This window comes from Lepeophtheirus salmonis, chromosome 4 (assembly GCF_016086655.4).
Source record: "Lepeophtheirus salmonis chromosome 4, UVic_Lsal_1.4, whole genome shotgun sequence".
Classification (NCBI taxonomy): Eukaryota; Metazoa; Arthropoda; class Copepoda; order Siphonostomatoida; family Caligidae; genus Lepeophtheirus; species Lepeophtheirus salmonis.
The window spans coordinates 49216300-49240703 of record NC_052134.2 but is presented as its reverse complement, the minus strand read 5'-3'; the positions used below and the strand labels follow the sequence as shown (position 1 = coordinate 49240703).

General features: G+C 34.5%; 1 protein-coding gene across 3 annotated transcripts in view; it reads left to right on the top strand.

Moving 5' to 3' along the window:
* Positions 1–24404, top strand: part of LOC121116123 (uncharacterized) — a 78668-nt gene that overhangs the window by 41831 nt on the left and 12433 nt on the right. For all 3 annotated transcript variants that reach the window (XM_040710351.2, XM_040710350.2, XM_040710349.2), the window contains 2 exons: positions 13210–14126; positions 22425–23123. In XM_040710351.2, coding sequence (XP_040566285.1) covers positions 13210–14126; positions 22425–23123 — 1616 coding nt within the window. The remainder of the gene's footprint in view (positions 1–13209; positions 14127–22424; positions 23124–24404) is intronic.

Here is a 24404-nt window from a genome sequence, read left to right as displayed (position 1 = left end):
TTTCTAAGTACACAAATGATATGATGTTTAAATGAATAAAAATCGGTGAAAATCATATCAATGAAGGGGTTTGAGTTGTTGAGTTAGAAATTGAGATCTTTAAAAATATATATTCAGAGTAATTAACAGTCTCAATACATGTGGATCAAGGCGTTATTTCCTTAACACACAAATATTAATTAAATTTTGTTGTCAGCTGCCAATGTTTCTCCTTCTAATTATGGACAAAGAGATTTGACCGCCCTTACTCCCAGATCCCAATCCCCCAATTACTATTAAAATAAAGGTAATGACGTGGGATTCAATCCCCCATTGTCATTAACTTCTTATGGGGAAAATTAATTCGGAACTCTGCGGATTCTGTTTTTCCCTATCGCTCGTTTCCGGGTTTACTATAATATGTGAAAAAGCTCCTTCCAAGACGTCTTTTTATTTATTTATCTTGATAAAATGAAGAGGTTTACATTTTGTGTGTTGTAGGTACTTACCTTAGTTAATATAAGACATAATAATATGTTACATTTGTTTGAGGAAATGAAGACAAAATAATGAGTTGATTGTTTCAAATATGTTCAATGCTCATAACCTTATTAAATATTATAATACAAGTCTCTTGTCTCCCATCAAATGATTAAGTGAAAAAGGAAGAGAGAGATTCATATATTTTTTTATCATTATGTTGGTATCTACTAGTGATGCCACGGTTTGTGAGTCCGAACCGGTTCACGAACAACTAAATTGAGTTACCTGCGATCTATTTTTCAAAATACGTAAAGGAACAGGTTGTGAACCCAGTGAGTTTGTACTGACCAACCCCAAAAGGGATGAAACCTTATTTCATCTGGTTCAGTGGCTCTTAACCTTTCTTGTAGGTACTGACCCCCATCAATGTCATATGGATATCACTGAACCCTTTTTAATTAGTCAAGCGTGACATATCCAGGGCTCGACAGTCCTTAAAGTTAGCCACTGACCTATAGGGATAGCCTAAAGATATATTTTATTAGCTTAGATTCGAAGCTAAACCCCTATACTATACCGTTTTGTCCAATCATAAATAAGGACACAAAGCGCTCTATGGAGTATGTTAAACAGATCCGTTAGTTCTGGAATTGAAATAGTGTTCACCCTTAGAAATGTTAGTTTGGTTATAAGATATTTTTAACTACACAGGAAATAAAATATTGCGAAATTTGTATTATAAAAATATATTTTAGTTAAAAATCACTCAATATATTTGTTTATGATGTATACATGATTTTAACCCAAAATTGGCTGTGGATATGCGGCATTTAAGGTACGACATTACATAGACAAACGGGGTAGATATAGGCTACCCTGCATTAGTCCGACTGGTTTTTAACTCTTGGATAGTATTGAAGAAAATAAAAAGGAATAAAGGATAGTTATATTAATAGCTATTTATTCAAGCTTCACAATATTTCTTACTTATTACCAGAAATCCTGCTCAACGACAAGTTTCCCCTGGAAATGAGGCACTAATCAGTACTTTATCACTTTATCGTCAATCACAAATAGCTGTTATACTGAAACAGAGGAACCATATAGCAATTTTGAGGGTGCTCACTTACCTCAACAGAACTTGCAACCCTAAACCCAGGGATAACGCAATATTTCAGATTGTATAGAGCAGTGGTTCTTAACCTTGTTGAAGGTACTGATTCCCACCAGTTGCATATGAAGATTCAGCAAACCCTTCTTTATTGGTCATATGGTTTGTGTACTCATAAATCATATGAGATGGATATTTGTCTTGACCTATGCCGACTCCCTGAGACTGACCCGCCGAACCCAGTTTAAGAACCACCACTAATCTAGTGTATGTTCTCCTTCCTTCAGACAAGAGGTAACCAGCTTAAACACTATACCTAATGGCTGTCCGTAATTATAACTGGGCATGGCCTACCTGTTGTACAGCCCCTGCTCCTATCTGATATTGCATAGGTACTATTTTTTTAAATAGAAAATGGGGATAGGAAAGAACCGCCGGATCTCCAGCCTACTTGAAGAACGGAATTAGAGTCGCTTACTTTTAGATGATTGATCCGTTAAGTATCTGGAACTGTTGGAGCAAACAACCGCATTGAACCCGGAACCGACACATCCCTAGTATCTAATTGAACTTCGTTCCGTCTTCATTCCATTTTTGTAGAGCTTTAAATCTCATTATTTTTTGTTCATAAGTTATTATATATATATATATATGTCTTTTGTTCATGTATATATAAAAATAAAGGTCGTTGTTTTACCAATTGTCCTTACTCCTTGGTCATTCATTCCTCCACTCCTCCCTTCCTTAAATATGACATATTGCAATTGAATTGTCATCATCACTTACAAGGCTTCTTAAGTGATTCTTAAGATACGTAGACGTGACATATGTTGAAAAAATTAAAATAAGATATGGTTGTATAACAGAAGGTGTCTCAGGGGTACAAATAATAGTGGAAGGATAAAGTAGTCAGTACTAATAATAATCCCTCCTCTCTACCAAGGCTTCTAACTTTGACTCCAAAACACCATTTTACAATGATATTTATATATATATATTCAAATGCAATTTTTTCTCCAACCAGCTATCAGATTAAAAAAAGAAAATCAAATTCGGTAAACTTTTTAGATTCTGATTTATTCTATTCAATAAAATCACCCTTAACCTCAATTACAGTCTTTATACGAGGCCGAAAGCGCGAGCAGGCCTTCCCCACTTGGCCCCTTGGCAAATCCTGAAATTCTTTCCTGATCCGGCCGATTAGTTCGTCTTTGGTGTTGCAGGGGATTTGGTTAGTTTGTTATTCGATCGCGCGCCATACAAAAAATTCATCAAATTATGATCCTGCGAGTTTGGAGGCCAAAAGTCGTCAAAATTGTCTTGGAGCCATTTGATACTTTTTTTTCGAGGTGTGGTAGGGAGCCGAGTATTCCTGCAACATTTAAGGGCTCTCATTGGCAACCATGTTTATCCAGGGCTTCACAACTCAGTCCCAGAGTTCGTGTAATTGCTATGTTGTAGCTCCGAGTGTGGATTACAAGGAGTACTTTGTTCCTTTTCCAAATATTCCGGACATTGAATTTGTTCGTTGATTCCATAGTTTTCCAACTGGTTGCAGGTTTGAACAAGCTATCTAAAAAAACAAATACAGCTGCCTAAGTGCCTGCGTTTGCCCCTAGAGATAGCTTCCTCACCCCCTATATATAATTTAAAGCTATATGTAGCTATTATTCCTATGTATTAAATAATTGTCCTATGTATATTGATGTATTAAACATAATGCACACCAATTGAAAAGGATAAAAAAGTAGGACTTATATTTATTGCTAGTTCATTAACAAGTTTCTTAACATACTTTATGCACTCGTGACCAAGAAACGACAATACAAGAACCTCTCACGGTAACGATACTATTTAGAATGTTAACATTGAATATTAACAACTATTTAATGAATAGTGGCTACGACTTTTACGCAACATGATAATTTAAATAAGAGATGTTCTGGAATTGTGATTGTATAGAATAAAGGACGTATAGAACATATTTAAAATTTGTGAAAAATAAATTAAAAGGACTTAATAAATAATAGGTGGACAAAATTGAGTGTGGAGCTGTCATTTGATATGTGTTTTTGAAAGTGGATTCTTTTAATAGAGTCAAGCAATAGTAGAAATAAAAAGACTTGTTATGTTAAAATTTGAGGCGTCTAAGTAAATCCAACTCTGAGTAATTGAGCAAAAAAAAAAAAAAAATTAGAAGTTTGTCCTGAACAATTATTTTGCAGAGAAAAACGCAGAGTAAAGATTCATCAAGGCTTCATCAAGATTTTTTTTTTTTTAAAGTGGGGGAAGGAGCTTGGTTTTTAGATTTTTGAAAAACAAATTGGAAAAAGTACATATTTTTGGAGAAAAAAAATTCAAATATTAATTTTTTTGGAAAAAAAAGTCATAAATCCATAGCTGTTCAAACAAAGAAATTTAAAAAAAAAAATTCAAAAATTAAATTTTAAATTAAAGAGTCTATATCTTTTCTCAAAAATTAAATTTTTTGATATGAAAAACCCACAGTTGTTTACATAAAATTAATATTTTTTGAAAAAAATTCACAAATTAAATTTTAAGTATTAAACTTTTGGAAAAACCTTTCAAAAATTCATAGTTATTCTCAAAATTTAAATTTTTTGGACAAAAAATCTCCAAAATTCACAATTGTTCACAAATTTTTTTAAATTATTTTGGGAAAATTAAATTTTTTGGAAACTCTTTTTGAGAAATTAAATTAAATTTCAAATATTAAATTTTTTCTCAAAAAATTTCAAATATTATATTTCCTAGTAAAAAGTAAAACTTCTTAATATGGCGGGGTGGGGAGGGGGCTACATCCCCTCAATCCCACCCTATGGACGCCCCTGAAGTACCATTTACACGGGTTACAGAGATAGGAGCATCGCTGGGAGAAATGCGAAAACTTACGAAGAGACTATGTTGAAAAATATATTTATAAAATTAGAAAAAATGTCTTGTATCTTTGTTAAGTCGGAAACTTGTCAGACAACTCTATTAAATATGTTAATTCTGTATTACACATTAAGGATTGATTTATTACAGACGAATGGTCCATTACAATCTGCCGTTTTATCAACATGATAATCCATTTGTCTATAAGCTAGAAGGGATCTAATCCTTCTTTTTTTTACTCATTTGAATGATTTTTCTCCCTTTTGATATTTGCCTCAATTTGCAATGATAGTCAATTGAATACAGGATTATATATTCAAATCTACTTTTACTTGAAAACATATATTATTTAGTGGGTTACCACATTTATCATGCGTATACACATAATTAGTGTTGTGTCGATCCTTATTTATTCGGTCCAGTCCAGTTGTCAGACCGATACTTGGGAGTGTCATTAATGATTATAAAAGAACTCATAAAGTTGAATGAGTCATCAAGGACCGAACTTGAAGAGTTTTTGGACTGATATGCCGGAGTGGACCGTACCGGACAGATACTAAAGTGGAAGGGAACTGACACAACACTACACGTAATACATGGATAATAATTTATTTCTGCGAACTTTGTACAGTTTAATCTTCAAAACCTCTACTACTCTTCCTTTCAAAGAAAAGAGGTTGTGTGATTTAAAATCTGTATTGTTAAACAAAACAAGAAAGGTATTAGATCACTAAACCTCTTCATTTTGACTGAGGGAGTTGTCTTGTTAGTGCATTGGAACAGTCCTTCGGACTGTCAATACTAGAGTTGATTAAGGAAAAAAAACATAAAAATAATGTTGATTGACGTCATCAAAGACCGAACTTTATAAGTTTTAGGACTAATATGCAGGACTGGACCGGACTGATACCGAACTGGACTGGAATCTTCTGTTTTATAAAGGGATTGATACAAACCTATTAATATATGCAAAGTTCTTAGAAATAAATTGTGTGCCCCCCCCCTTTAGTGTTGGATTTGAGTTATAGTAAACAAGTTCGGTCAAGGTCGAGTTATTGAGTATTGAGACGACTACTAGTAGAGGTTGCGTAAAGGGCGGATCGAGCAAAGGAAAATATTTTTTCAATGAACTGATTAAATCAAAGTTGTTTAGCATTTAAGTCATCAGTCTAACGACTAATTCAATAATAAGGCAGTCAATTATTATTAATTTACTATCTAAAGTAGGTCATTTTAGAAAATATTTCTTTAAATGAAATTACTTTAAAAAAAGTTAATATCACAACAAAATATAAATTAAACTTATTTAGTTACCATGTAGGTATGTTTTGTCAAGTTATTAATATTTTAGGTTCTTTCGATGCGATTAATCTATACCGTGTGTAGCATGGCAATTAGTACACTTTTCAATTATGATTTCAATAACAAAATTGGCAGGGCTAGTGCTGTTTCAATCCTCATTTATTCTGTCCAGTCCGGTCTTAGGGCCGGTCCTGTTAGTCCTAGGGATCGTAGACTGTCCGTTCTATAATTGATTTTAAAAAAAGAAGAAGTTTTTTATATTTTTTTCACGCACGCCTTGAGAAGAATTACTTTTCAATGTTATGGCCCATAGGCGACGTCTAAACGCTGTACAATTGTTGTGGATAGTCTCTTCGGTTATCCCCTCCCAATGCTCATTGCCTGAGTCCTTCAGGGCGTTTATGTTCGTGTGGGGGATGGTGCAGGCTCTTGACTCCACGTGTGGTCAGACCGTCGAGTCAAGTAGGTTCTAGTCAGGCTTGTAGGGGGCCATATCGACTTTGACCAAAAATCCAGCCTGTTATGGTTTTTACAGAGGAACTTATGTGTACCGTTTGCCGTATGGACAGGAGGGCAACTTCACGGTCGGAGTAGATGTAGACTGTCTTCCTGGGCACCTTGAGGACTGGTTAAAAATATCTGTAGGAGTTATTCCCGGCCAGAGAAGTGCATATATCTTGATTTGGACGTCTCTTTCTGAGCTCATTTTTACCATGAGAGTGACGGGCGATGCAGGAAAACAAACATAATCTCCGCAGTTTCTGACGCAATTTCAAGCTTTGAAATAGGTTCACACAACCTCGAGTTATAAGAGTTAATTTAAGGAGTTTAATACTTGTTCCCCTTGGACTCTCTTGGAGAGATAATAGTATTGAAATGGATTGACTGAGTGATACTAGTCAAATATGAATTCTTCCTAGAAACGACGTCACATTATTCTATAAATAGGGCTTATTACTCCGTATTTACTTTTTGTCCCTCTTAATTATTTTTTACCTTGCTGCTACTATTTAAAACATGATGTATTTATGTACCGAGTGTCACATAGCTATTACCTGACTTTTTGTGTGAATCAATTATGCAGAGTTGCATGAGAGGGTTTTAAAACATCAGTGAAAGAAACAATTATGGACCTTGCCTGTATATTTATTTATCGGGTAGATGCGACTAAAAACAACATGGAGAAAGTCAACTGAATTAAGGTTCTACAACTTATTCCGAAAGGACATTACTAAACAGAGGGGAGTCAATCTCTAGGCAGCTTCTACATCAAAAAGCGTGTGAAAGCGGAAGAATCACTTATTATTTGGCACGGAAGAAGTTTACTATTCAGATTATATAATCTGCAATCAAGGAGGAGCCAAGGTTCATCACGTTTCAGAAGGGAGTTATCAGCTGAATAGAATAGGGATTTTGTTGGCAAGATCTAGTCCAAATTTTTTCTATGGATACAAACAAACTTCGTTGAGAATAACGTGGTCTTTGAGCTCCAATTTGACCCAAAAGCTTTCTTCATAACTACATTTATTTATCTTGAAAAAAAAGTAATATGTAGCCTCCATACCCCACGGGTGCCAACGTCCTATACTTTGCTTTTTGGCCGCACATAAAGTACAGGATCTGACTCGAAATCCACTCTTATGCTCAAAGCTCGCTGTATATTAATGTTGGGTTTTGATATGGAAATAGTGTTAATTAAAAATAGGCGAATAAATATTTGTCCTGCTCATCAGATTATCCCATAAATGGATTATGATCCAATTTATGTTTATATCTTGTGCAAAAATACATAAGATACACCCGGTATGAGTTGTACATACATACATACATTATTCCTAAGTAATCAATATATTTTGACTCTCAGGCATTTGTTGTTATTGATTATTATGAATCCATACTTCCTTCAATGACTTTAAATCAATTTTTGTAGTTCCATGGAAAAGACCTTCATAACAGACTCCCTCATCATCATTGAGTTGTTTGTGAATTATAATGTAATTATATACCTATGTACATCTCTCACGGTGCTACCTCAAATTTAAAGTGTATTTTATTATCAGCTGTTCATTTTTCTGCTCCCCTCCTTAGCAGATTTCTGAACGCTCATTGGTTGAATTCAAAAGAGCTATAATAATAATTCCATATTTGGGAAGGATTGACCATCATCTATCAGCTGATTTCGGGTCTTTTGCTGTTTGGAGGTAAGGTTGCTAGATATAATAAAGGTAACGAGGTGCTATATCCATTACACAGCTGAACAATTAGGTGGGGGAGGGATTTTGTACAAATGCATTAAAGACAATAATCGAATTGATCTATGAGTGCAGAATCCAAAAAAACTAATCTCCGTTTTTCTCTTAGTCATCTGAATTCTGAAATATCTGGGATTATGTAGATACTCATCGTTCAGAGTCATTTTTTACCCTTAAAACAATCCCCAAATTAAAAGTAGGATTAATAAAACTTGTGTACATAGAAATCCTTGGAGTTTTATATTTTTTTTAATAAATCTTTTTTTTTAATAATTATACGTTGAATATATATATTTTTTTAATAATTAAGCTAGGATATTCACCATCACGATGTATTATGAATAAGTTATAAGGGTCCGAAGAAGAGTTTCATCATTTTTCAGCCTACAAATGGAAATATATCGAGTTCAGAGCAGGAAATAGAATCAATAAAACCACTTTTACCGCAGATTTATTTATTCTACTTTTAATTTGAGGGCTGTTTTTAAGGTAAAAATGACTCTGAACAGTCATAGTCCCAAATTACTATAATCCCAGATATTTCAGAATTCATATGACTGCGAGACAAACTGAGATCCGTTTTGAATTTCGCGCTCAAAAATAAATTCCTTTTTTGGCTTTTGTTCCCCTATGTAATTAATTGTTATCATTATTTGTCATTTTTCTTTCTGATCTCAACAAATATTTGACTTGTCAACACAAAAACAAGCTCGAATGATTTTTCTCAAAATTGAGTGAGTATTCTTCGACGAATGATCGTCAATGAACAAATGATTCTTATTAAGCAATTTGGTATGTCGCAAATTATACTTAAACTAGCCAAAATTCATCGTCACAATGAGCGAGTGAGACATTGATATATGAAATTTGAAAGGAGTCATATCGGACACAATACCAGTCAGTATCTGAGATAAAATGCAGGTTCTAAACTATAGGTAAAATTCTTGGGTATCTGAGCTCATCCCAAAAATTTGAATAGAAAGCCTGTAATTGAATCAAATATGTTTGTGATTTATTATTATGTAAAACTAACTTTTCATTATTTTTGTTAATGATTATTCTTATGTTGACGCACTATATATAGTCCAATCAGATGAAAAGTTGACTCTATCCGTATTTTTCTTTTATCTGAAGTATATAAAAAACCACAATTTTTGAATACTAATGTATGTAAATAAGTAATTTTAAAACACTTCATTTTGAGGGAACTCGTGTTTGATTAAATCCTGTTTTGACAGATCATCTTCAGCGGAAGTGCTTTTGGGGATCACTCATGATCTGTATCCGTATTGATTAACAAGAAAGATACAGAATAAAATCTTAGTCCCATATTAAAATTTTTACCTTTTTAAAAAAATGAAAAATCTTATTACGAATTCTTCATTCTCATGCATTCAGCCAAGTTGGACGTGCGTTTGTTACGTAACTCTCGTTTGAGTGAGTTGATGTGAAAATGGGAAAAATCGAGTATATAGCTATCACTCAATATTTGTTTTTTTAAGTGTAACCTTTAAATAGACTCAAACTACCGGGGTCGGTGAAAAAATCTTTACACTTTCAATCCAGAAATTTATTAAGATATATTTCAGCAACAGCTGAAATAGAGTATGTCAATGAAATAAAAATAACTAATATAATGTCTTGGCTCCCTTCGGCAGCAATGATGGCTTCCAGGCGGCCATGGAAGGCATTGCACTCATTACAGATGTAGTCCACAGACATGGCATCCCTGTGCTGGTTGACGGTGTCCTTGAGATGGTTGATATTTGTGTGACGGAAGGTGCAGGTCTTGGACTCAACATGCACACAAAAAGTGAAGTCCAATGGGTGGGCATCTGGTGAGTTTAAGGGCCACATTTTCATTGGCCATAAAGACAATTTGTGTCCAACCACTTCTGGGCCTTTTTGGAGGTGTGTGTAGGCGCAACATCCGGCTGAAACACCACGTTCATGTCCGGGTCTGGAAACATGGTAATCTCCGTTGGTTTCTTGCCAGCGTCCAAAAGTGCGCGACTGAAATTTGTTGGCCACGTTCAGATGCCATTTTCTTAGCTTTTAAGACAATTGAGGCAAAAAAAAAAAAAAGTATCTCGTGGACAATTATTTTCATAGAAAAATGCTGAGTACTATTTGGACGAGCCACAGAGATGGGAGGAGAATTGTGAGGACTTTCAAGGACGGACATGATGAAGAAAAATATTATAGAAATTCAGAAAAAATGGCTTGTATCTTTGTTAGGTCGGAAACTTTCCAACCCACCCTCGTATAAATATACAAGGGTGAGGTTTTCGTTGAGTATTTCCGCCTTCTGTCAATGCATTTTTGTTCTTTTGTCTTGTTTTGTTTGTATTTTAAGGAAGATGAGAAAAACAACAATATTTTGTAGGTTAATAATCCATTGACTGACTTCCTTCTTCTTCAAGTGAGTAGTGAGCTTCTTAATCATTATTGACTCCTTCGTTAACAAGATTCTGTAGTAAAGGGAGAAATTTACCTTTTTTTAAAAAGTATAAGACGATGTTCGATATTTGAGTATTTTTCTGCCTTTGTTATTGTTATTACTATTCTTTATGTAATGGTGTTATTTTCCTTAGGGGAGACCGGGTATGATATTTTTTTCGATCTCTACCCTCGCGAAAAGACAGTAGTATCAATCTTGAGAACCAATGTAGTCGTACTAATGAAAATTTTGCGGGCGTGTGCATGTATAACAAGAGCACTGTTTCTGTATGTCATTATTGATCTCTTATGTATAACATAATTCCTGTGCATTTTCAGTATATGTTAGGATTTTAATTCAATTTAGCACTGGTAAGTAAAAATGAATTTTGTTTGTTTTTCTTAGTCATCCCAAGATTTTTTCCCCCACTTTTCTTGTTAGTATTCTTTCATTCTTGAGGAGAGAACATATGAATGGTTATACGTATTGAGTAGTTACGTGTGAGCGTGCTCTTCAAAAACGGAAAGTGAGACTGAAGATTTCTGTGGTAGTTATCTTCTATAATATTAATTATTGAAAAAAAAAATCAAATATTAAATTTTTTGGAAAAAATAGCTAAAAAACAATAGCTATTCTCAAAAATTTAACTTCAAATATAAATTTTTTTAGAATTTTTTTTTTTAAATCCATAGCTATTTACAAAAATTTAATTTCTTTGGAATACTAAAATTCGTTTGAAATACTATTCGGTTTTAAGTACTTCGGTATTATATTCTAAGGGGTATGTGTCCCATCAGCACAAAAGAAATTCAAAATGATTCTTCTCAAAACTGAGTGTGGTGGAAATTTGTTTTCTCATACGAATTATTGTCAAATTCTATCAACCAATTATTCTTATTAACACTTTGTTTGGATTGCAAACTGCAATCTAAAATTAATCGTCACAATAAAAAATGGATATATTTTATTTGTAAGGGCTATATCGGGTCCAATACAAGTCTTTTAAATCAAATCAAGGTTCTCAACTATATGTAAAATCCTTGGATATCTTAATCCATTCCACAAATTGAGTACAAAGTCTAATGTTGACTCAAATATGTCAATAAAATATTGACTTGGTATATATTTATGAAGTAAGTAAATACATTAGGATTGTTTTCTTTTCTTTATTTTTGTTAAGACTGATTTTATCTTGACGTACCGCATATGTAGTTAAATTATTGTCACAAATTCAAAACAATAGAAGATATGTTTTCAATATCTTCAGTTCTGCCTAGTATGATGATACGAAGACATCCTTTAAAATTGTGCAAATAAGGTCTATAGTAGTGGGGACGACATATTTATTATACTTTCTTTCTCTATCTTGATATTTGTTTAACTGTTGCAACTCGAGGAAGCTATCGATATCAATATAGGTCTCTGTGTCCTTCTAAACTTTGTCGTAGCTCTGGGAAACACACTCTTCAACGTGGAAACTCATTCCATATCGAGATATCAGGCTAACCAAACTATTTCAGGAATCCTTTGGGGGAAATTCTCATATATTTTGGTAATTGCCTGTTCTTCACTAAAAGATTCGAATTTGGATTATATGACTTCATAAGTTAGATGGTAGAGCCAGAGGTATTGAGAAAGTGTGGACTCACAACTTACAAGACACGGGACATGATTCATGTGACCATGTCCAAGAATGCAATTTGCAGGAAACTTCTGACTTGCATAATCTCTCAAAATAATAGAACGTTTTCATTGATGTCCCAAATTGCTTCATAATTGAAGGGGCTTGGGGGCACATGAGGAAACTTCATGAAGTAGATTTTATGAATAAAAATAGACTTAACATCTGTATTGAATACTTACTTCATGCCAATGATAAACAGTGATATAATCAAATTAATATGTACTAAAAATGACTAAATTTGTAAAGTTAATTCATCTTCTTTTTTCTTTTTGATCGATTAGGGACGATTAAAGTAGAATAATTTAAGTAAAATATCTAATCCTGCCCATTTTAATAGTTATTTTCCTCTACAATATAGAAATAAGATTGTTTAACGATGTAATAACATATTTTTAATAGATTTTAGGGTAAGATATATAATGAAACTAGGTATTAGAGGGATAGGTGAACAGTAAGGTTTAATTCCTTTTCGTTGTTGGTCCCATTTTGACATCTAATACGTCACTATTTTCCTTGATATGAATGAAAAATGGGATTTTATTGTTATAAAACTTGGTTATTTGGGCTAACAAAATGGCCGACAATATCAACAATGATGACGTTAAGTGAAAACGCTTTATAGCATACGTATGTTAATGGTCTGACCTGCTTTGAGTAATTGAGCTAAGATGATATGTACAAAGTGGGTTGACAATTTTGACCCCTTTATTTATTAAGTACGCAATTTTCATAGCGTACTTTGTACAATGCTCCCGAGTGGGAAAAGAGTTAAGGAAGTCTTCTTGTCTTCCCTAGCATACATTATTATATTACATCTTCAAAAAATATTATAGAAACATATATATATATAATTTTTTTTCCTTTTTCTTTTAACTCTCTTCCAATATGTTTTTTTTTCTTCTTATTTTCTTTACATACCTAAGTATTGAGCACACTTATAATAAACAGACTCAAAGTACTACAAACACATAAAACGCGCGAGCTTTATAAGAAATTATTCTTCGTTTTAAAAATTTTCTTTTACAAACTACACACTCACATATTCCTTTTTCAATTTCAGTGAGTCCACATTAACTTCTTCTCCCTCACGACGCAATCCTCCACCTCTTCCATCTCGTAAGAAAATAACTGGTAAATTAGTCACTGCAAATGGACTAACTCTCAAAGAATCTACACAGGAAATCCTAGCAAAAAAACATCAACTCCTTAGTGCATCACTCATCCTAAAAGCCGCCGCATCGTCACATAAACCCACTGTTCCTCCAAAGCCTCCTCGTCCCTTGTCCACATACAATAACTTCAAGGAGAGTGAGGAAGTTAGAGATCAACAGAGCAGAGCACTTGCCCGCTCTGATCCCTCCAAGTCCACACTCTTTACCTCCTTTTTCAATCGACTTACAAGCCTTCGCCGTTCATTCAACCGTGGAGATAAACCCTCAACCTCCTATGCCCATCAGGATTGGACTTCCTTCTTTCGTGAAAAATCTTCCTCCCTAGAGGTTGAAGGTGATCAAAACACATATGCGGAAATTGATGAGTCTCTCCATGGACGTTACTTAACTATCCCTAAAGAAGTTCCTATTGCTCCTCCTCGACGAAAGAGACCACGGATTGCGGCACATCTACGACGATCTCTCTCCTTCACTGATGCGTATGTCATTGCACAAGCTGTTGTGGAAGGGGATGGGAGTCTGATAAGGGAGCTGTATCCGGATTTCCCTCGATCCGAGGAGCCGCTCTATGCTATTGTGGACTTAAGTAGGAAGAAAAAGCATCGGCAAACGCTTGTGGAAATGAGTCCGTATAGGAGATTAGAGTCCAGTAATATTTATGAAGAGTGTAATGGTGTGGGAGAAGCACCGCCCATTCCGCCAAGGCCTGGGTTCATCAGAAACAACAACCCTTTGGAAACGTCTAGTAGTGTTTCTACCATTGGGTTGGTAGGAGAGGATCCATTCATCACACCCATTAAATCAGGTAGGCAAAAAAGTGGCAGTTTCATTTGATTGCTTTTCAAGGGCAGAATATTAAAAAAAACAAGAAAACGAAAAAAACAAAAAAAACAGTGTAAGATGTGTGAAATTCTTTAAAATATTCACGTAAATATCAAAGTGTCATGTACAAATAGTGATCTTGTACAAGTTGCAAACGTAAAAAATAGATTCATAATTTGAAATGAATATTTTTCGAGCGTTACTTCTGACTAGAATAATGATACTCATTACTTTTGGTTGTCGATATATTAAGGGTGTAATTTGAACTCTTTTTAATGAATATGACTAATGCATTATACGCAGAGGTGTATTAAATATGTCTTAGAAGGCGGGAGGGACTTTTCTAGTTGGCAATATGCACAAGGTTTTTTTATTTTTTTTTCAAAGCTCTTATCAATATTATTATTTAATTATGAAAGACAGAACAGCCCAGTATGTATAAAGTAATAACTTTTGCGTGTGTTCATGAAAGACGGAGATTATGTAATAATGATGGATTGCGTCTCGGGAGTTACAAGTAGTGATGAAAATCGTGTGTATTTTGGGCATGTAAAAAAAAAAAACACGATTATAAACATGTTCAAGGAATCATATAATTATTACTCTGCAACAAATATACAATGTTAGTCTCCATCTTTTATGACCTCACACGTAGGCCTGTCTTGATATCTAATTAATCGATTAATTAAAAGGAGTGATAATTTTTTACGGGCTGCAATAAATTCCATCCGCACGCTTCAAAGTAACTGGATATCAAAAGTTTTTAATCCGGTATTGGTTTTTCTTGCTCAGAATCTGCAAGACTAAAGAAGCTACAGATTTGCATATGACCGTTTGAGGCATCCGCTCTCAGTCATGTTTTTTGTTGTTAGTTTACACTTTTTTTTGCACAAAGGTCCTAATAGGCAGTTTGCCTCCACATCTGAGCCTAATGCTTATTATTTGTTCAAGTGCAATCTGGTTTACATCCTCTTTATTTAGTGTTTAAATTGTATTGATTGTTTTTGGATGTTTTGTTAATTAATTCTGGATATTTTAAATGTCTTACAGACGTCCAGTTCGACTGTTCTTTATAAATAAAAGTTTATTGATCTTAGAAAGGGTGTACTTGCATTATTCAAATACCATTTTATCATTGTATAACTTGAAAACGGTCTCAAAACGGGCATATTATCGCTTATCCTAATGATTTTTGGGACTATTAATCGCACAGAAAAATGTGTCATCTTGAGAGGCCTACTCACACAAAAGGGGGTACACTGTATAAGTTTACCAATAGGGTATCGGAGTCGATTCATAGACTGTAGAATGAGGTAGGAGGAGATCACATCTCAGAAGTTCACTTCTCAGGAATTAAATAGCATTCTTCAGGACATATTTTATGCTTCAGTCGTTATAAGTATGCTCTGGCACACTTATAGAGTTCAAATGTCCAGAGTTATATTACTTTATATATACAAAATACATATAATCTAATTTATATTTCGTAATTTCAATGGTACTTTACAAGTTTTAACTTGTACACATAGACTATTGTACAGGTTACAATTTGTACGTCTAATTACGCATTATTTTATATAGCTCATAAGTCATTTTAATCCCTAAATATTTTCCTAGTACATTCATTCCCTGCAAAATTCATCTACGGACATTTCTTTGCAATTTTGAAGAGGGATATTTATTGACGTCATACGTTTTATGTTTCTAAACAAGTTTATAGTTTTTGTGTAATGAAGTACAGGGAGGTAGGTGTTTGAGGAACTTGCATACTCCTTGCATAATTTGAATTGTGAAGAGAGGAAAAAAGGCGGGGAAAAAATTGCTTGGTTTTTGAATTTTTTGAAATAGGTCGAAAAATTAAATAAATATTGTAAATTATTCATATATTATTTTGGTTGCAACTTGTACAATTCTCCGCTTATACTGAAAAGTTTCCCACCTCAACATGAATATGCCTCGTAAATAAAAGCTAGTTGCAACTATCTAGCATCTATTGACAGTTACTCCTCAAAGATTCAGCCATTTTGAACGCGCAGTTGTAATATAACAGTCCTTTGAGTGAGACGATATGAGGGGTTTTGTGAAAATTGACTAATTTTGAATGTAGCTGTCATCAAATATTTGTTTCTACAAATGTAACCTTTAAATAGATTCAAATAATAGTTAACATATAAGGGCTTGTTGTGTTTAAATTTGACGCGCCTAAGTCAATCCAGCTCGGATTAATTGAGTTTCTAAAAACAAATAGTTGTCACTTGAACAATTATTTTGGAGAGAAAAACAGAGTACTATTTGGATAGGTTACAGTGATCGGAGCATCTTTGGGACAAGTGTGTTGTAAAGTTACTAGGAGACTATGTTGAAAATGATACATTCAGAAAATATGTCTTTGTTAGGTCGGAAACTTTTCAGATCATCCTTGTACATAATTCGTAACTTGTACAGAACATATATTTGAGTAATGTCGAGAAGAATTTATTGAGAGATAAAAACATGAAGCAACACATTCATCCACTCTCAGGAAAGCATTATACATATTTTCTTGTTGGATGCTTTCTTTGTATATATGAATATTGTTGCTTGTTTAAGGTAAACCTAAAGTAAATATGTATACATGTAACGTTAAGGAATCTTAAGTATAGTTTTGTACATCTCAATGTCTATACATACAAAATAGTTTATTCCTTTAAATGTTTTTGCTTCTATTTTTTTTTCTTTGCAAATATGGGCAATGAAATTTGACATTCAAGAATGTGTTAAATATAAAAATACATAGACTAAGACTAATATTAGAAGGGATGTGAAAAATACTTCTATACACCCACCCCCTCGTGGCCGTAAATATAAAAGAAACTTTGGCAACTTTGATGAACGACATATTTGCTGGCAAGGCTTGGTTTTTGGATTTTTTTTTTTTTAAATATATATTTACTCACCAAATATTTCAAAAATAGATTTTTTTGCAAAAAAAAAAATTAAAAAATTGAATTTTTGTGTAAAAAAATTCAAAAATTCATAGCTTTTGACTAAAAAATTCTAATATTAAATTTTTTTCTCAAAATTTATAAATTCACGCTTCCTCAAAAAATTTAAAAAAACCACAGTGTATAGAGTAAATTAATTTTTTTGGAAAAAACATGAAATTTAAAATATTAAATTTTTTTAGTAAAAAATTAAAAAATCCACAGTTATTATCAAAAAATTTCATAAGTTATTCTTTTTTTCATCCTGACCAAAAAAAAAACCTCCAGCCCACCCACTGAGGATGCACCTGCATTGATGTACACAAAAAGTTTGCAGGAGCTAAGGGCATATTTTATACAACTCTATACATTAGGGTGGGTATGATTGGCTGACTATTTACAATGTAATAGTTGTGTTGTATAAAATATTCCCTGTCTTTTTCTGTACCAATTTTTAAATCCCTGCATATTAGTGTTGAAACTCGGCGCTGGCCCAAAATTAAAAAAAAAAAAAAGTATCATCGCTTTTTTATTAATTTATATTTTCTATAAAAAAAACCCCGTCCTTTTTATACACGAACCTTATAAATGTCCAGTTTCGTCCCTCAAACCATACCAAAAATAGCTTAAGAGCTATCAAACTTTACCAAAGATCTTGATCGTCTCTTACATAAACGGCTTTGTGCTGGGGAAATAAAATATTAACCCCTCAAAACGGAAGAGTCTAATGTACATATATATTATTCAACTGCAATGCACTTTTTAAGTACTTTGACTCCATGATTCATAAACTTCTAACCGTTTTTCCTTACTATTATTTTTACTTAAAAGCAGCAATATTAGTTACCTACCTGTCCGTTGAAATCGTCGATTCTTACCCTCTCTCTCCCCCCCAACTTCTTCTTATTGAAGTAAGAGTTATTTCTAAGTTATTTATTACAAAGGCGTCTGTCTGATGAATAATTCTATAACATAACAATAAGAGGCAAAGGAAGTATTTAGGAAGTTTTTATGTGACGTCAGCATTGATATGTATGTCGGCCATCTTTGAGGTGGCCTACACAACTTCTTTTTTCATTTAGATGAAGGAAAATGGTGGTAAACGATTCTCGTATATTTGGATACACAAATAGGGCTGACAAATAAAATGAGTTTTATTATATATGTTGTGCACAAACTGTGATTTTGTGACAACTCAAAAATGAGATGAATAATATTAAATGAAGGATTTGGGATGAGGAGAATTTAATAGCTGAATATTTCATGTTTGATCGATAATTCAAATTTCTTACGTATAAATAATTGTGAGCATATTATTTTACTCATAAATATATATTAACCAAGTAGTTTTGATAGGTTCAAAATGTAATGAGGGTGTCATTGTATACCGGATGCTCATTTGAAATCGGAACACTGACTAATTCAATAATTAATCAAGGTTGAGTGATAGAAATTAATTCATATTTCCATAGATTTAAGTATAAAAAATTAGTTACAAAATATTACAAACATGAGCTCTTTAGCTTACGTACAACTGAGGAAATTAAACGTACGTGTTCGACGAATTTCCATTCGCCCCTCCCCTTAAGCCCTGATGCCAACCGCTGTAACTACACCTTTTGGTTAGTGGTCGAGAGGAATGCTTGCAGTATCCGTCATCCAAACACCGATGCTTTTAAGCCATTTCCCGCCAGCACTGAAACGTCATGATTGAGGGAGCCAGGCCTTCTGCCACCGCCTGGAAGCCATCATTGACGCTAAGAGTGGATACATTACTGATTTAAAGAGCTCAGGAACACATCTATTTATAGTATTAATCTTGTTGAAACTATAGGGTGTCCACGATAAATTGGAACTATCTTAAAATTCAACCTGCTTGATAAAAATGGAATTTAGAGTGTATTTGTTAATATGAAAAAGTTGGGCATGATATTAAACAATAAATTTATTTAACATGTCCTCCCTCATTAGCCACCATCTTCTCCATCCTGCCCCTAAAGGATTTGCATGCCCTGATGACTTCCGTGGAATCGACAGCCTTCCACTCCCTCGTAATGGAGCCCTTCAGGGCCGCGATGCTCTTGTGGCTGACCTTGCACACCTCTCTCTCCAACTTCCCCTACCAGTAGTAATCACACGGATTGAGGTCGGGGGAGTTGGAGGGCCAGGTGTTGCGATCCCAGAAAGTGATGTCGTGGGAGTTGAAGAGGTTAGTGGTCCTCATGGCGATGTGTGCGGGCGCTGAGTCTTGTTGGAATATGAACTCCCTCCCAGCGGACGTATCCTTCATTTAAGGGATGACGAACTCCTTTATGACTTCGCAGTACCTTATCGTGTTAACCCTTTCATTAGGATTGAAGAAGAAAGGAGGCATCACCTCACCGGTGCTGCAGATGACACTCAGGGTCATCATGGAGGCCGAAAACTTTGTGGTGAAGACCGCAGGGATCTCTTCTCTCTCCTTGGCGAGCCACTTGTCATTCTGGACGTTGTTGCTTCTGTCGACAGTCCAGTTCTTCTCGTCGGAGAAGAAGATGATTCTTCCTTCATGGCTCTTCAGGTCATTGAGGAGACGCTTACCGTTGGTGAGCCTGGTGGCCTTCATGAATGCCGTGAGGATGTGTTGTTTGGCCATTCGGTATGACCTGTACCCGAGGTCCTCATTCACAGCCTTGGAGACCAGCTGCTGGCTCACTCCAGGGTTCTTGGCCAACCTGGACAAGGAAGTCCCCGGCGAAGCTTGATGGACTTCCGGAGGCATTCAAGGAAGCGGGGAGTGCGGATTCGGTACCTTCTCATGTTGTGGGCCTTGCTGCAGACCTTCCCCTCAATCTCCCAGGCATTGAAGATCCGGTACACCGTAGTCTTGGGGTAGTTAAGAAGGTTGTAGATAGCAGAGGGATTGTGTCCCGCGCGAGCCAATTCGAGGATGGCGTCTCTCGTTGCTTGTTCCATGATGACTATTGCTTGTTGTCAAAACAATTGTGGTGGAAGTTATAGTGTATTGTTCATGCAACCTTTTATATTAGTATGACTTAACCCCGAATATCCACATTATGGATCTGGATGAAGTTTAAAGTAGTTCCAATTTATCGTGGACACCCTGTATATTGTTAATTGATAAATTATATCTTTTGAAGTTTAAAATTCAAAGTGTTCAGATTTGGATGGACCAATCAATATTTTCTAAAATGAGACGTAAAAATACTTGTCACCTCCATACTTTTGGTCCTCTATCTATGATCAGATCCTAATATGTATTAATAATAATGTTATTATATTGTTATACATTCTTATTCTTATAAATTAACTACAGGGGTTCCTTGATATCCGAGTACTCCAACATACGAGGTGATTTTTTTAATATTTTTTTTTGAAGATTCGAGATGAATTTCTGCAATAAATGATCATTGATATGTGAGTTTTTATTGAGATACGAGCTTATGGAGGGTTAACACCGGTACATGTGTGCGACAGAGGGCTTCTGCTTATAGGTATAGGAACGAATGTACCTTCTATGTCAAGGTATTACTTTGTTACATTTGCAAGGATCATATATTTGTCTCCAAAGATCCCCTACTTTTCTTGTCCGCCATAGATCCAAAACACAATTAACTCTACATATCTAGACAGTTCACAAAGATTTTAAAAAGCTTAGGTATTTATATATATGTATATAGTTCAAGTATCACTTTTTATCCTTGGCTTCTAGTTATATTGCTCACAGGTGTTCAGTTATTTTAATAGCCATTTGATGTAGTTGTATAAATATTTTATGTAGTTAAAGTGTTCGGTATGAGCTCCTAAGATGGAGCCGTGTTGCCTTCAAGGATGATGCAATTTGTGACGCAAGTGAGGATTGAGCAAATGAGGCAAATCAGGAATGACGTCATTATATATCTTGAAAACTCAGTTAGAAAATAATTATAAATCATACAGGTTGATGTCAGTGTGCTCAAACATCATGTAATAATACGATTAGAAAAGGGAAAAACGGTCATTGTATACCGGGTGCTCATTTGAAATCGGAACACTGACGACTAATTCAATAACTAATCAAGGTTGAGTGATTGAAATTAATTCATATTTCCATAGATTATAGTATGAAAAATTAGTTAAAAATATAACAAACATGAGCTCTTTAGCTTACGTACAAGTTGAGAAAATGGCAATTGTTGGACGAATTTCCATTGGCGCACTAATCGTAGTTGGGTGTCTCCAGAACCACCTTCTACATCCCCAGCATGTACAAACGTTGGAGAGGAAGAAGGACTCTGTTAAAGTGGCCAAACTGTATCCAGAGGAGTTAAAAAAACAGCCCAATCCAAGAGTTGGGAAGACATGATGAATTAAAGTGGTGTCCGCAGGGGTTGGGCTGGAGGGGCTGTAGTCCCTCCCAAATCATGGAATTTTGGCTTTTTAGTAGAAAATTTAATATTTCAAATTAAATTATTAATTTTTTGTAAACAGCTATAGATTTTTGAAATATATTCCTGCGGACGCCTCTGAATTACGATCTACTGATTTTGTGCCGTTTTCCCCTTTTTCGTAACAAAAGCTTTGTGATGCAATAAAGGTAGCGACGTGCCTAATGAAGGAATCTCTTTTTCCTTTGTCAAATAATATGTCTGTAATAAAATCTTTAACAGATTTAATTAGGAAATAACTTTGTTTTGACGTAACGGATTTTTTGCTCGTATTTATCAGAAACATGTACTTCATAATTTGATGATTATATGAATGATTAAGCCTACTCAATTACTCTGGCTATTTTTTTATGTAACTTTCAGCAAATAAGTGCGGTAAACTTCTCACATTGCGTCATCCACATTCACATAGAATTGGTATTTAATATATATATATATAAAGCTTTGAATCATGTTATATTACACTTTTTTAATAGCCTAATTTTACTTCATCCTTTGATCTATATCCCATCCTCCCTATATGGGACACTACACTATTCTATTTTAAGGCTAATATTCTGCTCCGAGTATTTTTCTACTGGGAACTATTATACAACTTCTGTATACAAAGTTCGAGGCCTCTAATTCTGTTTTTGGCTCCGTACAGACCATTTTCATTTACATTTTTTGAGTAAAAATTAGTCATTTTTAAGGATCTCGTTCATACCCAAATATGATTCTATGTGTCAAAAATTGTAGGGGAACGATGTAGCTCAATAGACAATCCCCAAAATGGATTACATACCCACTTAAAGACAGACAAACTTTCCTTTAATATTATACATTAATTATTCAATGAATCATTTAAAGTACTTTGTCCTTAATGATTATATTATATTTCTATATTTTCAGATAATCAAACCCACACAAAAATCAAATCATCTGAGAGTCCGTCCTTAGACTTTTATTGTCCCAAAGAACCCCCATTGGTCATCAGTCCTTGGAATAACAGCAGCACCCCTTCCTCTAATCAGAATTTGATTATCGAGTGTCCCTCAACTTCAAACACCCCCAAATACAATATTTCGCATCCCTTTGCACAGAGAACCAGGTCCCACTATGAAAACAATAATCACGAAATTGATCAAGGTGCTAACATTGGGTTACGCCGCTCAGATGATTCGTTTCAGAAAATATTAGACACGGCAGACTCTTCGCTACTCCAAGCAGAGTCCATACTCTCCTCGCTTCGAATCTCACACAACGAAGAAGAAGAAGAAGCTATGGAAGACGATGAGACTGAGTCCCTCTGGCGGAGAGATAATGAAGAAGAGGAGGATGTGAGCTCGGATATAGAAAGCAATATTCGTCGTCTTGAAATGACTCAAGCGAAAATTAATGAAGCATTGGAGACTTTTAGACAGGTTCAACTTTCACGCCGATCTGATAATGCTGGTAGTGTTGTTGGACCCTTTAAAACGACTCCGATCAAGGGCCGGAAAATCTTGCGGGGTAGTCTCTCTCAAACAGCTCCTCCTAAAGTTGAAAAGATGATGCGGAAAGGAAATAGTCATTCCACGCTCGTGGAGTCTACTACAAATAATGTCTCAGGTATGTGATAACTTGTTTTTTTATTTTAGGTATGAGTCTGGGAACTACTCATACAGGAAGCTGATAATAACAAGGCTCAGGTGTACCATATGTTTCCCTCTTGCCTTCTCCTCGTTCCTTTTTTTTTTCATTACAAAGTACTCAACTCTAATTATACTTCGAGATGGGATTTTTTTGAGTCTGGGAACTACTCATACAGGAAGCTGATATTAACAAGGCTCAGGTGTACAATAAGTTTTCTCTCCTGCTGCCTTCTCCTCGTTCCTTTTTTTTTTTTCATTACAAAGTACTCAAATCTAATCATACTTCGAGATGGTTTTTTTTTAAGGGTGCAAGAAGGGGGGAAGCAAGAAATATGGTACACCTGAATTAAGCCACGTATTAATATCAGCTGCCTCTTATATGATTTTTTTTTTGGGGGGGGGAGGAAATGAATGACTGTGAAATGAAAGATGTGAACCTTTTGGGGCGTCCTGAGCTGAAGAGGCTGTAGCCCCCTCCTAAATTAAGGAACTGTTACTTTTTACAAGAATTGTTATGCGAAAATGAAGATAAAATTAAAAAAAAAAAGCTTCAGAGGAAAAAAATTAATATTTCAACTTTTTTGTGAATAGCTCTGAATTTTTTAAATTTTTATGGAAATAATTTAATATTTGAAATTTTATTTTAGGAATGTATTTTTTGAAATTTATTTACAAAAAATTTAATTTTTTGTGAATAGCTACGGAATTCGGATTTTTTTTTTCAAAAAAATGTATTATTTGAATTTTTTTTTTTCTTCTTCAAAAGAATGCCAAAAAATTCTGTTTCTTTTTAGAAAAGCGTTTGCATGATACTTTAAAGATAACGACGTACTCACTTATTAATTTTAGGCTCCCCTGAACCGAATCTAAAGTGTGCCCAATTTCATAAACAATGACGTCATAAAAATAATAATTTCCAATTTTTGGGATTTTATATATAAGGTCTTGTAAAAAGAAATCCATTATTTCTTCTTTAATTTTTATGTTTTGTTTTTAATAGTTCTAATTATTCGATTGAAGTAAAATATGGCCCGTTTTGTTCTATAACTTATTACCATTTTGAGGCGAATTTTTCAACCACAATATCATCCCTATAGAGAAGAATAGGTGGTAACCACTTGATGCCTTGTCTGGACTATAAGGTGGATACATAAGAACCTCCCAAACAGGCTCCCGGAGCTTACAGCCAGTCAATGTCGAGGTGTGTGGACTGGCGTTGTCCTGATAGAATACAATTCCTCTACTATTGGCCAAAGAT